A 13,906-nucleotide genomic window follows, 5' to 3' on the forward strand; every position below is an offset into this window, starting at 1 on the left:
GGAGGCTAGTCCCACTACGAATGGAAGCCCTGGAGCTGGGAAGCCCAATGACTCCCCAGCAGGAGGCCCTGAAAAATGCAATTGTGTTCATCTGGCATAGTCCCAGCCCTGGAGGAGAATAACCAACACACACCATGCATTTATGTTTCTGGCATAAGCTAGTGACACCCAGAGTGACAAAGTACAGGCTGTGAGAACCAGAGAAGGGACACTACAGCCTAGGAGGCCACTCCCAGGCCCAGGAGAGCCTCTATTCTCACCCCCCCACACCCCAGCCACATGTAATGCCCTAGCATATTTAGATGACCTGAGCACCTACACAGTGCCCTGCACTGTGTATATTTAAATCTTCTCAAATACACACACAAAGGTGTGTAGGCCAGCAAAAGCATCCATACAGTGAACCCAGTGCATACTGCAGCTGCCCGCCTGGTCTGCCTTCCCCAGACATGGATTGGCTGTTCCTGTCTCACCTCCGATCCCATTGGCCAGGTCAATCGGTGCCTTCCCTTCTCTTTAGCTGGAAGGTTAGACACATGACCCATATCTGACCAATTAGGGCAGCCTATCACCTTGTCTTTGGTGATTGGCCTAAGTAGCACCATGTGATTCTTCTGGAGCCAATCAGTTTTCCTCTGTGAGATTTGATACTTTGATAATAGAAAGCCTATTGTATGGAGATCTGTGAGGATGTGGATACAGACCTTCAAGTTCTCTTCTACATCCCCTGATGATCTACACTCTGGGAAGCCACCTGGAAGAGATCAAGGTACACAGAGCCCACAGTAACTGCATCTTCACACCACACACACAGACACACACAGACACACACAGACACACACACACACACACACACACACACACACACACACACACACACACACACATCTGACACACAGGGTACAGCACAGCAGGAAATGGCCCAGGTCACAGTTGTTGTAGGTCACCATCTTTATGGATCAGAGCTAGGGGCAGAAGTAGCAAAGGATGTCCCCACCAGCCCATCAGGCAAAATCCCACTTGAGTGCCCCAAGGCTGAAAAAAGGAAAGGCTAGCCAGAAAGAGCTGCAAGATCATGGGGGTAACTTTCCTTCTAACCCTCAGATCCTGGGGGGGGGGAACCCCAGGCCAAGCCCCAGGGCTGAGCCTCCAGCCTAGGTCTGAATTTATGCACATCTTCCTCTTTCGGGGGTTTACACTTGCCTCCTCCCTGCCTCCGTGACATTTGGCCTCTGACTACCACCCTGCTCCCCATTTCTCACGACCTGCAGTATCCTCCACAGCCAACACAGAGAGGCCACTTCCTGAGGGAAGGCAGCCTCCCCCGTGGGGGTGAGCCAGGAGCTTCTGCTTGCAATCCCCTGATCTGAGGAACTACCTGTGTTCTGAGGGACACCGAGGCCCAGGGAGGGCCAGGCTAGTGAGGGGCCTGCGGTAAACTGAAGGTCCAGGCCTCCAAACTTCTGGCTCTTGTCCTGACTCTGAGATCCCTGCGGCCCTAAGTACCTACCTCCTCAGGGCCAGCCTTGCTTTTCCTAGGAGGAACCCTTGGCCCAGGCTGTGGCAGCAGCTCCTCCCTGTGGAGGAGTCCCAGCCTCTTGTCATCCCTGTCCTCCTGACCTGTGGCCCTGGAGATACAAAGGATGGGAGGAGGACAGCAAGGCCCAGGAGCTCACCACTCCTCCCAGTGTCCCTGTCCAGACCTACCTCCACTTCTCACTGGTGCCTTGGGGCCCTCTGGGGGCTAGGCCTGGATCTTTCAGAGCACTGCTTCTCCCTGATTGGTCCTTTCTTCCAACTACCCACTGGGCATCAGCCAATCAGATTCCAGGAGTGATGCAATTGAGCTCAGCTCAGAGGGGCCAAGGGCTGTTCAAAGTCACAACCCGGATCTTTCCTCCCCTCCTTTCCTTCTTCCTCCTTCCCTTCTTTCTCCCTGACTGTCCCTTCTGACTGGCTGCTTCTCACCTTCCCCTCAATCTGCAGGCCTGCCTGCGTGGGGGGCGTCTCTTCTGCCTCTGGTCATAGCTGCAAGGAGAAGGACAGCGAGGAAGTCTGGGGCCTTCCAAGGCCTGCAAAGCCCTGGAGGACCTGGAGTGAGCTGCCTTGGGGATCAGATGCCTGACCTCAGGAAGGTCCAAGCTGGGCCACAGGTGGCCCAAGCTTAGGCTGACTAAGAAAAGAAATAGAAAGTTACTAGTACAAAATTAGATGCATGGCCTGGAAAGGGCCGAGGCAGCCAGAGACCCTGAAGCTGGACTTAATTCTTTTACTGAAAATTCACCTAATGACCTTCTGGCCTCCTTCTGAAGAGTCCAGCACTAGCTATCTGGGCCCTGAGGGCCTGGAGGTGACTGAGATGTCTGTCCAACAGGGGAGGTAGAGAGGCGGGAAGGAGCGGAGCTGGCCAGGGCCCCACGGTGCAGTGGGAGGTCTAGGCCTGGGGCCTGAGTGGTTTAGGCCCTCCCTCCACCCCACAGCAAGTCAAACTTTCTTCCATTTGGGGCTCCAGCCATGGCCCCAGGTCTCCTGTGTCCCCTATTCCAAACCCAAGGTGCCCAGGCCTCAGTTTATCTTTCTGAGGGTCCAGATATAGACTGGCTTCTCAAGATCTAAGGAACAGACCAATCTCCTTCCCCTACCCCCCCCCATATGAGATTTACCTGGATGACCCCCCTCTCCCCGCCCCACAATCCCTCTTCTGAAAGTTCAGCCTGGCAGCGAGGCCCTCTCAAACTTTCTGTCCTCATCTACGATGATTGCTCCCATCTCAAGAAAGAAAACAATGCCCAGAGAGGGCACACAGCTGGTTTTGGCACTATTGGGTCAGCACACAGGCCTCTGAAGTTCCCATGGTGGGCCTCTGACACTTCCGTCAGGGGAGTCCCGGGCTTCCTCCTGGCCCTCGGAAGGCCTCTAGAGATAGCTGGTGTGCCGGATGCTGGGCTTGTCCTCAGCCAGGGGCTCCCGGGGCAGAAGCTGGTGCTCCCTGGCTGCACCGGGCGGGCACTGCTGCCCGCTGGTGCCAGGCTGCGCCACGTGGCGGATCCCACCATTCGTCTCCTTCCCTCTCCTCTCCTCACTCTCTTCGTCCTCCTCCTCCCCATCCTCCCCATCCTCCTCCTTCTCGTCTGTCTTCTCCGGAGGTCCTGCCGTGGGCTCCTGGCTGTGCACCCGGCGGGATGGGCGCAGCAGGACCCTGCGGAAGCCCTGCTTGAAGCGGTAGGAGAGGAAGCCGTAGAGGATGGGGTTGGCACAGCTGTTGGCATAGGGCAGCGCCACCACCAGGAAGTAGAGGCCGAAGAAGGCAGGCTCCTCGGGCAGCGGGCACACCACGTTGACGATGTTGAGCACGTAGAAGGGCATCCAGCAGAGGACGAAGAGGGCCACCACAGCCACCACCATGCGCGTGACCCTGCGCTCGGACGGCCGCCGCCGCTGGCACACGGGCGCCTGCACCCACCGGCAGGTGGGCGCCCGCACCCGGCGCCCGGCCGAGCGCACCTTCACCACGATGAGCAGGTAGCAGAGGCAGATGACCAGCAGCGGCCCGAAGAAGCCCAGAGCGGCCGTGTAGATGATGAAGCCGGCTCTCCAGGCCGCGGCCGGCTCGGGCCACTGCATGTGGCAGGTGCTCATGCCCCGGGGCACACCCGAGAACACCACCACGGGCAGCACCACCACCGCGGAGGCCAGCCACACGGCCGCGCTGACCACGCGGGCCACGGGGGCCGTGCGCCAGCGGGCGGATCGCGTGGGATGCACCACGGCCAGGTAGCGGTCCACGCTCATGACGGTGAGGCAGAAGATGCTGGTGAACTGGTTGATGCCATCCACAGCCATAACCAGGCGGCACATGACGGAACCGAAGGGCCAGTAGGACAGGGCATTCTGGGCAGCCAGGAAGGGCAGCCCCAGCATGAAGAGCTCGTCTGCCAGCGCCAGGTTGAGGATGTAGACGCTGGTGACCGACGGGCTGGCCGTGTGACGCAGGACCACGTAGATGACCAGCGAGTTGCCTAGCAGGCCAACCACGCACACCACCAGGTAGACCAGCGGAATGAGGATGCAGCTGACAGCCAGCCCAGCCGGGCTGGGGCCCGCGGACACGTTTCCCACCGAGACATCGGGGGACCAGGCAGAGGTGGCGTTTCCGGGTTCCAAGGTGGTGGGCACTGATGACAGGGAGCTGGGACTGTCCATGGCCAAGCGCAAAGCTGGTCAGCAGTCAGCTACTGGCCTAGAGGAAGGAAGACAAGCTGGGTCATGCCAGGTGATGGCTTTCTGGGTGCTGCCCTCTCCCATTGAACCTGAAGACCTACTGCGCACCAGCTCTGCGCTGGGGGTGCCTCTCCGGTCTCCAGGCAGCTCAGCAAGGTGAGACGGGGCTACCCTCATTTCACGGAGGAGAAAACGGAGTTCTGTGCGAGGGGACAGCGATCAACCTCCGTCACGTGGCCAGGGTGCCTCTGAGACATCATTTTTCACCCTTTCTGGGGCAGGGAGAGGGGGCTGGTTTAGGGGGGGGCTGGGTATGTCCAAGGCTAACTTGAAAGAACTTGCGAACCCCTAAAACTCCGTGTCAAAGTTTTTGTGTTTACCTCCTTTTTAGCCCAGCACTGATCTTGCCTTGTGTTCTTGGTTCCAAGTATGGAGAAGAAGCACAGGTCCAGGGTACCTCTTGGCTGGAGGGAGAGCCCTGAGAGGCTCTCCCCACCTGGCTAGCCCACCGGCCGACCCCCCCCCCCGCCCCAACAAAGGCCTGCCCAGGAGGGTGGCTGTGGACACGGGGCGCCTGAGCCCCTCTCCCCTCCCCAAGGCTGACGTGATGGAAATGGCAGCACGTGACAGGTGCTGAGCCACCTCCCCCGTCTTGGGGCGCACAGAGGATGCTCCAGATTGGGGTGTCGAGCAGAGCAGAAGCCAGCGTGGGGGGATCAGCCTCTGTCCTGGGGCAGCTCCCGAGCTAGACTTTAATCCTCTTCACCACGCTGGACCCCTACGGCCATCGCTCACCCACCACCCACTCCAGCACAGACTCGGAACCATGCAGAGGGCGCGGACAAACCACAGGTGCGTGGTGTGGGGGTCGCTGAGCATGACTGCAGGCTCAGAGATCCCCTGGGACTGGTGGCCTGAGGCCTTTCCCCCTATTCCCCCCTCCCCCCCCCCGCCCCAGGACATCGGCGCTCCTCCCACCTCCCCTCCTCCTCACGATGGCCTGCCCCACGCAACCCCACTCAGTCCCCACTGCTCCTGCCACCCCCAACCCTCGCTCAGCAATCCTCAGTCAGAAACAGGGAATCAGCACAGGGAGCCCCGCAGCCTTCACTCCGAAGGTGCCAGCTCCGAGAGAAGCTGGCCCCTACCATGGCCACGGTGCCCCGGGGGGGCGGGCCCTGCCGTCTTCCTCACAGACAGGTGGGCGCAGAGTGGGGACTGGCTGCTCAGCTGGTTGGCCTTTCTATTCTCGGGCTAGAAGAACGGAGGCCCAGCAGGAGGCCGGCCTCCGTGCTGTGGTGGGACTCCTCTTGGGGCTGCCACACAGAGTGGCCACGCTTGCTCCTCGGCTCTTGGACTCTTGAGACCATGAACCTCAAACCTAGAATCCTAGAGGCCTAGGATTACAGCTTTAAAGGCTTCCCCACGGTCACGGATTCTGAGTGAAGAGAGCGAAGGCTCAATGTCCTTGAATCTCAGAATTTCAGAATCGAGGCCTTGGCATTTCTTGAGCCAGGATCTGTAGAATCCAGAGCCTTAGACCCGGCTTCCAGGGCCGACAGGTGGGACCCAGGGCCCCCATGCCACCCATGCAGCTGCGGAGCCCACTGCTAGACCAGACCCTCCTCCCAGCAGCCCGGCTGGGCAGCCGCTCACAGCTGTGGGCTGCAGGAGGAGCAGGGAGCCAGCCGAGCAAAACTAATTGCCAGGCTTCAGGGACAGATGCCCTGGGGGGAAGCCCGGGGGGAGCTCCCAGGAGCACCTTTCCAGTCCCCTCCGCACGCACACACGCACGTGTGCACCCCGCACCGCAGCCTGCGTGCTGGCTGGCACACAGCCCTGCCCACGGCCCCACCAGACGCCCCTGTGGGCGGTGAGTGGAAACAGCCCCTCCCCACACCTGGGTCCCCTCCGAGATTCCCGCGCTCACTCGCTCGCTTGCTCGCTGGCTGCCATCCTCCCTGGCAGAGTTAAGCAGGCTGGGAGCCCGCAGCGTTTCCTGGGAGTAGGGCAGAGCTGCAGTTTAAGTGCCGTCTTTCCTCTAAGGACCTGGAATCCTGTGCGTGATCTGTTTCGTCCCCTGGAGGGGGGGGGCTCCCTCCCTCCCTGTCTGGGTTTATCTTTGGCACAAGCTCGCCTGAAAGCTGGGGGCGGGCTCCTAGAGGACTCTTCAGGAGAGGAGAGAGACACAGAGCGGCAGCGACGGCCCCAAAGCCACCACAATTAAGAATGGCCCCTGGGGGCATGCCACGCGCACACACACGCGCACGCGTGCGCGCGCACACACACACACACACACACACACACACACACACACATACACAGAGGCTCCTGCCCCTCCACAGTGCTGGTTCTCAGCACCTAGGATAGCACCAGACGCAGTGAGTACTGACTGACAGAACAAAGTGCTTCAGCAAGTAGAACTACAAAGGGCAACTTGGTTTTCTGTTGGGAGATTCAGACTTACACCGGGATTCCAAGGAGAAGGGAGACCAAGGGGGGCTCAGAGAAGGTAAGGAACTTGCCCAAGGTCACCCAGCAGGTAAGGGGGAGGTCAGAATTTGAACATGGCTCCGTGGAAACCCCACCAGCTTCTCTTAAGGCCTCAGGCTGGAAGAAGCCCTAGGCCAAGGCAGCCGGGGATGCTGCGCTGACGGATGTCTTTGCCCACCCCCTGCCCCCTGGCCTTGCTCTAGAGAGGCCTGGATTATACCCGGCAGCACCGGTTGACTCACCCCCACTGGGGCAGGGGTCTTTCCCCCAGAAACGACCCCTCAGCCTGGGATGAGGGCCGCCCAGCTACAGAGGACCCGCGCCAGGTCGCTGGGTGACCTTGGCCAAGTTGCTTCTCTCTGGGGCTCCTTTTCCCCTGTTCACACGGGGCCCGAGCGCCCGTGTGCCAGCGTCGGTGGGGGGACACTGCCCCCCGCTCAGAGGGGGCCCTCGGGGAGCCCACATGAGCCAGGATGCCCAGCGGCCCCCAGGCATCTGATTTCGCCCACCTCTGACATTTGTGCTTTTCCCAGCCTCCGAGACTCTAGAATCCGGGCACAAGACCCGCAGCCTCGTACCCAGCCCTGCAGCCCATTGAAAAAGATGCGCTCCTTGCTCCCCACCTTCTGCCAGCTCCAGGCCCAGCCCCCCCAAGTCCACCCCAGGCAGAAGATGAGCCCAGGCCTCCTTACCTGCCCATGGGGTGAGGACCTCCGTCCTCCACGCTGGGTCGGGTGACATTCTGCTGTCCCCTAGCTCTGCCCAGTGCCCAGGTGCCCCCCCAGCACCAAAAGCTGGGGAGACCCCACGCTTCCAAACGCTTGCCGGCTGGGGTCCCTTCTAGGCCCTCGGTGGCCACATCTGCCCACGGAGCCTCCCCCATCTGGTCTCTGGGTCAGATTTCCCACGGGGGCTGGGTGCGTCACCCTCCATCTCTAGGACACACGGGGGGCGGGGGGGGGGGAGGAACAGAGGCACCACAGGGGTCCACGGGCAGAGCGGGCCTCTCAAGGCAAAGAACGGAGAAGGGGCTGTAGGAAGCCAATAGAGAATGAGGTAAAGGGGGGGATGGCCAGAGGTGGAGAGGGAGGGAGAGAGAGAGAGAGAGAGAGAGAGAGAGAGAGAGAGGAGACAGGAGACAGAGAGTGGGTGGAAAGCCAGAATGAGGGGGAGTAATGAGAGATTTGAGAAATGCGTGTCAGGGAAAGAAAAAGAGGAGGAAAGAGGCGAGGGAGAGAGGGAAGGAAGGAGAGGAGAGCAGCAGGGAGAGGCAGGGACAGAGGGAGGAAGGAGGAGAACGAGGGGGTGGCAGGGACTGTGACAGAGAAGGATGGTGCCACAGATGGTGACATGGAAAGCCAGCGGGGGGGGGACCAGGAATGGGGGCGTAGGAAGGACCAGGAACGGGGATGGACGGAGGGGCCTGGCGAGCAGGTGCCAGGCTGGGGGGGGGGGAGGGAGGAGGCCGGGAGAGGGAGGGAGGGAGGGAGGGAGGGGACCGACCCTGTTATGGTTACCGAGGAGATTTCAGCCACCCACGCTGGCCTTGGCTCCAGGAGGCAGTGGGAGAGGAAAGTCTTGCTCAAGGGAGTGGAGTGCCACCAGCCAGAGACGGGACCCCCCCCAAGAGACACATGTCCCCCAGGGTGTGACCCGAGGGCTGAGCAGGGACAAAGGTCAGTGCGAGCCCTGGGCGGTGGGGTGGGCAGTCTAGACGGGCTGGGGCGGGGACTGGCGTGGAAAAGAAACATTGGAGACTTAGAGAGACAGCGCGTGGGGACAGGGGGGTGGCTCCCAGATATCCTGCTGTGGGAAACACGTCACAACTCCGTTCTAATTGACACATTTCAAAACCTAGTCATCACAGCCGGAGGATTCCGCGTGGACTCACGAGACGAGGACGCTCTTCAGAGGGGAAATCTTCCACTCAGCCGGAGGACACGGTTTCGGGGTTCGCCCTCATCATTCCTGGGTGGGGTATGTGGGCCCTGGCCTAGGGCCCTGTTTGTGAAGGCTGATCTCAGACACCCCACTCCGGGGTGTATGGCCCATTCTGAACCCACACCTTGAGGACAAGGGCCGGGGGAGAGACCCAGAGATCAGAGAGGAAGACAGGAAGTGCAGCTAGCCGCCGCCATAACCCAGGACCCGGGCTGCCAGTCTTAGAGGTTGGCACGGAGTAGGTCGTCAGAGAAGGGAGCTCTTCCCTGTGTGAGCTGTGCTTACACAGTAGGTCTGGGATATATCTGCCTCTTCCTGCAGCCTTACCCCCCCCCCCCGCATCCTCCTCCCCTCCCCCCGCAGGCCCCAGCCCTTCACCTGAAAGCCCTGGCCACAGAACTGGGGTCAGACCTAAGGTTTGCTCAGCCTCCCGCTCCGGACCGGCCACGGGGCCGTGGGCCACATCTCCTCCCCGACCCAGCCCCATTGCTTCAGCCTTGCCCTCCGCTCCCTCCAGCCCATCCGCTGGCCAAGCCTCTGAAGAGACGCAGGACCTGCCACCCCAAAATGCCACTGTGGCTTATTGATTTTGTTTTTAAACTACAGGCACTTGAAAAGCAAGAAGGGCGCTATGACCTTCCTTCCCCTCGCTTCCTGAGTGCCGGATCTGAAGGCTGGCTGTGCTGGGGGACCCCCTCCCCACTGTGGAGGTGGGGGGAGGGTTCCCCTTTGAGTTGTGTGTCCCCCCCCCAGCACTGCTGCCTCATGACTCCGCCTGGCAATGAGAACCCCTCTGTGCCCTTCCTTGGGCCAGCATCCTCCCATCAGCCCCCACTTCTGCCCTCACGCAGGAAGAGGGCATCTTTAACACCTAGGCCACCCGGCTGCCCTCTGGAGCCGCTGCTGTGACCATACATGTCCCTGAGGACCCTGTCATGTGTGTGCTCTGCTGCCTCTCCTCTCCTCAGCACCTTCCCTCTGAACCTTGTGTGGGCCCCAGGATCTTTGCACAAGCTGCTCCCTTGTCCTGCCTGTGATCCACAGCAGGTTTAGACATCGGAATGGGCAGCCTTCTCTGATCCCTCCTCCCACTCACCAACATTCCCTCCCCCAAGGCTTCCTTTTTCATCTACAATGCATTTGCTTTTATTGTTTTTTATGTCAAAGCACTGTTGGCAAACATAATTTCTTATCAGCATATATTAGTTGTACAATGGAACTTGGTTGCACCATTTCCACAAATGTTTACAATGGATCCTGATCAACCTTACACCGCTGTCACCCCCCTGACTCCAGTTCCTCTTCCTTACAAGCAATCTCAACAGCTTTCGCTGTTCTATTTTCATATTTGCAAATCCTCCTGCACCATCTTTCTCAGCCCTCCTCTCTCCTGATGGACCCCTGCGCTAGCCCGTTTTATGACCCTATCATTAGAGTGTATGTGTCTATTAACTGCACTAAAGACATTCACTATGATAAATTAGATGTGCATATATTATGTGTTACTTGGACTAACCCTGTCTATTGCTTTCTCTTCTCTGCTCTCCATACCCTAAACCCCTATTGACCAACAGCTTTCTCTTCCCTTCCTCCCTCCCTTTTCTCCTCCCCCTCCCCTCACTCCCCCTCCATAATACTGAAACCATTGAGACACTGCAGAGAGAACTAGTACATGATTGGTTATACACAGAATAGTTATGTTGGCTAAAACTATGACCTTGTTCTTGTCTTTATTTGGTGATGAAATAAGGCTCAGAGGGATGTTTGGGCGTCAGGTTGCCACAGTGATGGCAGACACCAATGACCAGAGGAGACTGGTAGCGCACACCTCCACCTGTGTCTATGAGGCTGTTTCTGCAGAAAACTAGGCCTTGGGGGCTCTGAATTAATCAGTGGTTAAATAATTTACACATTAGGATCTGAAAGGACTGTTGGGAAGGGGTGGGAGCGTGGAAGGCAGGCCCCAGCCAGAGGCGTCATCACTGGGCTGTACCTCTGAAGGGCGGCTGTCAGCCCTTCTTCTTTCCAGCTTCTTTGCATTGCTCTCTCTCTCTGCCTCCTGGCCGCCCCAGAGGGAGCAGCTTTCCTCTGGCATGTCTTCTGCCATGATGCCTCTGCCTTGCTTTGGCCTGAAAGCAATGGAGCCAGCAACCAAGGCCGGTAGCCCCAAAACCGCTGAGCCAAAAATAAACCCTTCCTCTCAGCTACAAAACCCTGACCCACACAGTGCTTTGGGGCAGCTGCATACTTGATTTCTGAAAGTGTATAGCACAGTCCTCTTGCCGCGTGCATTTCATTCACGGCCTTGGATAGTACATGGCTGTTTGGTCCGCGAGATGCATGTCCTTCTGTTCTGGAAAAGCCGTGTGTGTGTGTGTGTGTGTGTGTGTGTGTGTGTGTGTGTGTGTGTGTGTGTGTGTGTGTGTGTGTGTGTGTGTGTGTACATGTGTGTGAGTACATGAGTGTGCACACACGCACACCTACACCAGTCCTGGTGCTTGACCTCAGGGCCTGGGCAGTGTTTCTTAGTTTTTTCTGTCACTCAACAGCTCCACTTCCCAGCTGGATAATTGGAGATAAGAATCTCATGGACTTTCCTGTCTGGACTGGCTTTGAGCCTTGATCTTCAGATCTCAGCCTCCTGAGTAGTTAGAATTACAGGCGTGAGCCGCTGATGCCTGACCCGGGAAAGTTTTCTAGCGCCTTTCTGCTTCCCAGCTACTCCTTTGCTGCACATTCTGAGTATGTTGGTGGAGAGAATAAGACCAGGACTGGGCTTCCTCCCATTTTCTTCTATTCACTGTACTGCCTCCAGTTCTTGGCTCTTTCTGGGCCCATTCACTCAGGTTATCACCCTTTGCTATACACTCTTGTTTCAGACAAAGGTGTCTGAAGTTCTACGGGTGCCCAGATGCAATGAGTCATGCCTGTAACCCCAGCTACTTGTGAGGCAGAGATTGGGGAGCTGAGAGTGTGAGATCAATCCAGGCAAAAAAATGTCATGGATCCAGGTGCTGGTGGCTCACGCCTGTAATCCTAGCTACTCAGGAGGCTGAGATCTGAGGACTGCAGTTCAAAGCCAGCCCAGGCAGAAACGTCTGTGAGACTCATTTTCAATTAACCACCAGAAAACCAGAAGTGGCACTGTGGCTCCAGTCATAGAGTGCTCGCCTTGAACTGAAGAACTGAGGGACAGTACCCAGGCCCAGAATTCAAGCCCCATAACTGACAGAAATGAAGGAAAAAAAAGTTACTCAGACCCCATTTCAACAACAAAGCCAAATGCAGCAGTATGCATTTGTGATCCCAGCTACATAGGCTAAACAGAAGCATCACAATTCAGACTAGCTCGAATTTTTAAAACAAAAGAAAGGAAAGGAAAACCCTATCTGAAAATTACTACCAAGTGGCAGAGAGCCTACCTAGCAAGTGCAAAGCCCTGAATTCAAAACCCGTGTCACACACACCTACACATTAAAAACAAAAAATCCAGCTGGTGCTCAAGACCAGGCCTGGAGAGCAGGCCTGTCTTCTGTCAAGAACACCAAGATGGTATCATCTATAAGGCCTTGCTCTACAGGGGCTAAGAACAACTTGTTTAGAATTCCACCTTTCACCAGTCCCTTGTATCAGTCAGCTACAGCTGGGTAACAAGTCACCACAAAGCTGTTTCCATGGCAATGATGACCATCCCAGATAAAGCCCTAGACAGCCACAATGGACAGCCATAGCTGGACAGACGTGCCGCTGGTTCTCTCCCATGCTCCTGGGCAGTCCCGCTGCACGCTCTTGAGTTGGCAGAATACCAGACCCTGAGGGTCCTGGCACATTCTAGTGTTGCAGGTGCTAAAAGGGACGCAACCCAAGCCAGCTCCCCGCACAGAGGTGAGGTGGTGGTGAGCTGCTAAGGGGAATAGAATCGGTGGCTGCCTGGCATAGGGGAAGGCCTGGACCTAACTGTGCCTGTGTCGCCTGCTGTGATGTCTGGGTCCTCTTGGCCCTGCGCCTCCCTAGGGCTCTGTGAAGTCACCACCTGGCTTCTATTCTGTCTGCAAACCCAGATTCCCCACCCCCACCCCCACCCCCACAGAGACAGGCGTGCCCTCCTCCTGGTAGATCATTTACACCGCTCCATCTGTCCGCTCCTTGGTGCCCTAGCACTGCGTGGGGCTACAGGTAGTTCCTGTCTCTCTGAAGAAGATGTTTGCTTCTGGTTGTTGTAGCTGCTTCTTGGCAGCTGCCCTCCCCCCTCCCCAGACCTTGGCCTCTGCTTTTCTATGTTGAAGACCCTCTATGATGCGTGGACGGAACCACCTAGGGGAGGATCCCCTGCCTCTGAGCTCTGTGCAAGGAAGGCACCTCACACCACCCCCCTTCACCATGGCTGCTGACCAGGGGAGAGATGGCAGGGGGAGGGCAGCGGTGGGGAGGGCAGAGTGGGGGGAATTACTGGACACTGGGAGACCAATGGGCCCACTGGTCAGTGAGTCGGGGCGGGGTCAGCGCAGGGGGCACCAGGTGCCTGACGTGGAAGAAAGTGCATGGAATGGCCAGACTCCCCCATAGCAGGCTCTGGAGGAAGTGGCTACCTGGCAGATGTGCCCTGGCTTCCAGACCATGCCCCATTTGGAGCTCGGCTCAGCTGGCACTGATAGCCGCCACTGTCCAGGAGCGAGGTCCCCGGTGCCAGCAGCATCTTACCACACCCAGTGGCTCTTCCTCTTCCCAAACTCACTGTCCCTGCCTTCCTTTGCAGGTCCCCTCTCTGACTGAGCCCTGCCCCAGCCCTCTACCACTTCAAACAGCAGAAAGGAAGGACTCAGAGATAAGGGGGAGACGCAAGAGCACTGGGAGAGGGGTGCAGAGCCTCATTCTGTGATACCACAGGGGTAGAAGGTCTGACCTACAGCAGCACAGACGAATCAGTGGTCCTATAACAAGTAGCCATTGGTACTGATCAAAAATGGGACCTAGAGGCTGGGAAGGTGGCTCAGTGGTAGAGCGCTCACCTTGCAAGCATGAGGCCCTAGGTTCGACTCCTCAGCACCACATAAGAAAAAAGAAAAAAGCTGGAAGTGGCGCTGTGGCTCAAGCGGTAGAGTGCTAGGCTTGAGCTGAAGAGGTGAGGGACAGCGCCCAGGCCCAGAGTTCAGGCCCCACAGCTGGACCCCCCCCAAAATAAAATAAAATAAAAAAACTGGGACCCAGGCTCTGGGTCTGCCTCTCCATTCAGGTTTTTGTTGTTGTTGTT

The 13,906-nt window shown here is 57.9% G+C and overlaps 1 protein-coding gene and 1 long non-coding RNA gene across 3 annotated transcripts; one reads left to right on the forward strand and one right to left on the reverse strand.

Annotated features, from left to right (window-relative positions):
• Positions 1 to 2,686: 2,686 nt before the first annotated feature.
• Sstr3 (somatostatin receptor 3) lies at positions 2,687 to 8,052 on the reverse strand. Of its 2 annotated transcripts, none has more exons than XM_069999449.1 (2): positions 7,407 to 8,052; positions 2,687 to 4,240 (listed from the first exon to the last, which is right to left on the reverse strand). In XM_069999449.1, exon 2 carries the CDS (start codon positions 4,201 to 4,203, stop codon positions 2,917 to 2,919), a length of 1,287 nt encoding a protein of 428 aa, XP_069855550.1. In that variant the 5' UTR covers positions 4,204 to 4,240; positions 7,407 to 8,052; the 3' UTR covers positions 2,687 to 2,916. The 2 variants fall into 2 exon arrangements, with proteins under 2 accessions (XP_069855550.1, XP_069855552.1); XM_069999451.1 differs by lacking the exon at positions 7,407 to 8,052 and adding an exon at positions 4,330 to 4,486.
• A 226-nt stretch (positions 8,053 to 8,278) lies between these two features.
• On the forward strand, positions 8,279 to 10,339 carry LOC138811709 (uncharacterized). Its single transcript, XR_011367486.1, has 3 exons — positions 8,279 to 8,390; positions 8,573 to 8,665; positions 9,262 to 10,339. It is a non-coding gene; the product is annotated as an uncharacterized lncRNA (long non-coding RNA).
• The last annotated feature ends 3,567 nt before the right edge of the window (positions 10,340 to 13,906 follow it).

This window comes from Dipodomys merriami, unplaced genomic scaffold (genome assembly GCF_024711535.1).
Source record: "Dipodomys merriami isolate MVZ:Mamm:240054 unplaced genomic scaffold, mDipMer1.0.p SCAF_55, whole genome shotgun sequence".
Classification (NCBI taxonomy): Eukaryota; Metazoa; Chordata; class Mammalia; order Rodentia; family Heteromyidae; genus Dipodomys; species Dipodomys merriami.

What these genes read in the sequence shown, in the direction of transcription:
- Sstr3 (XM_069999449.1), bottom strand. Translation starts at nt 4,203, where the DNA reads ATGGACAGTCCCAGCTCCCTGTCATCAGTGCCCACCACCTTGGAACCC.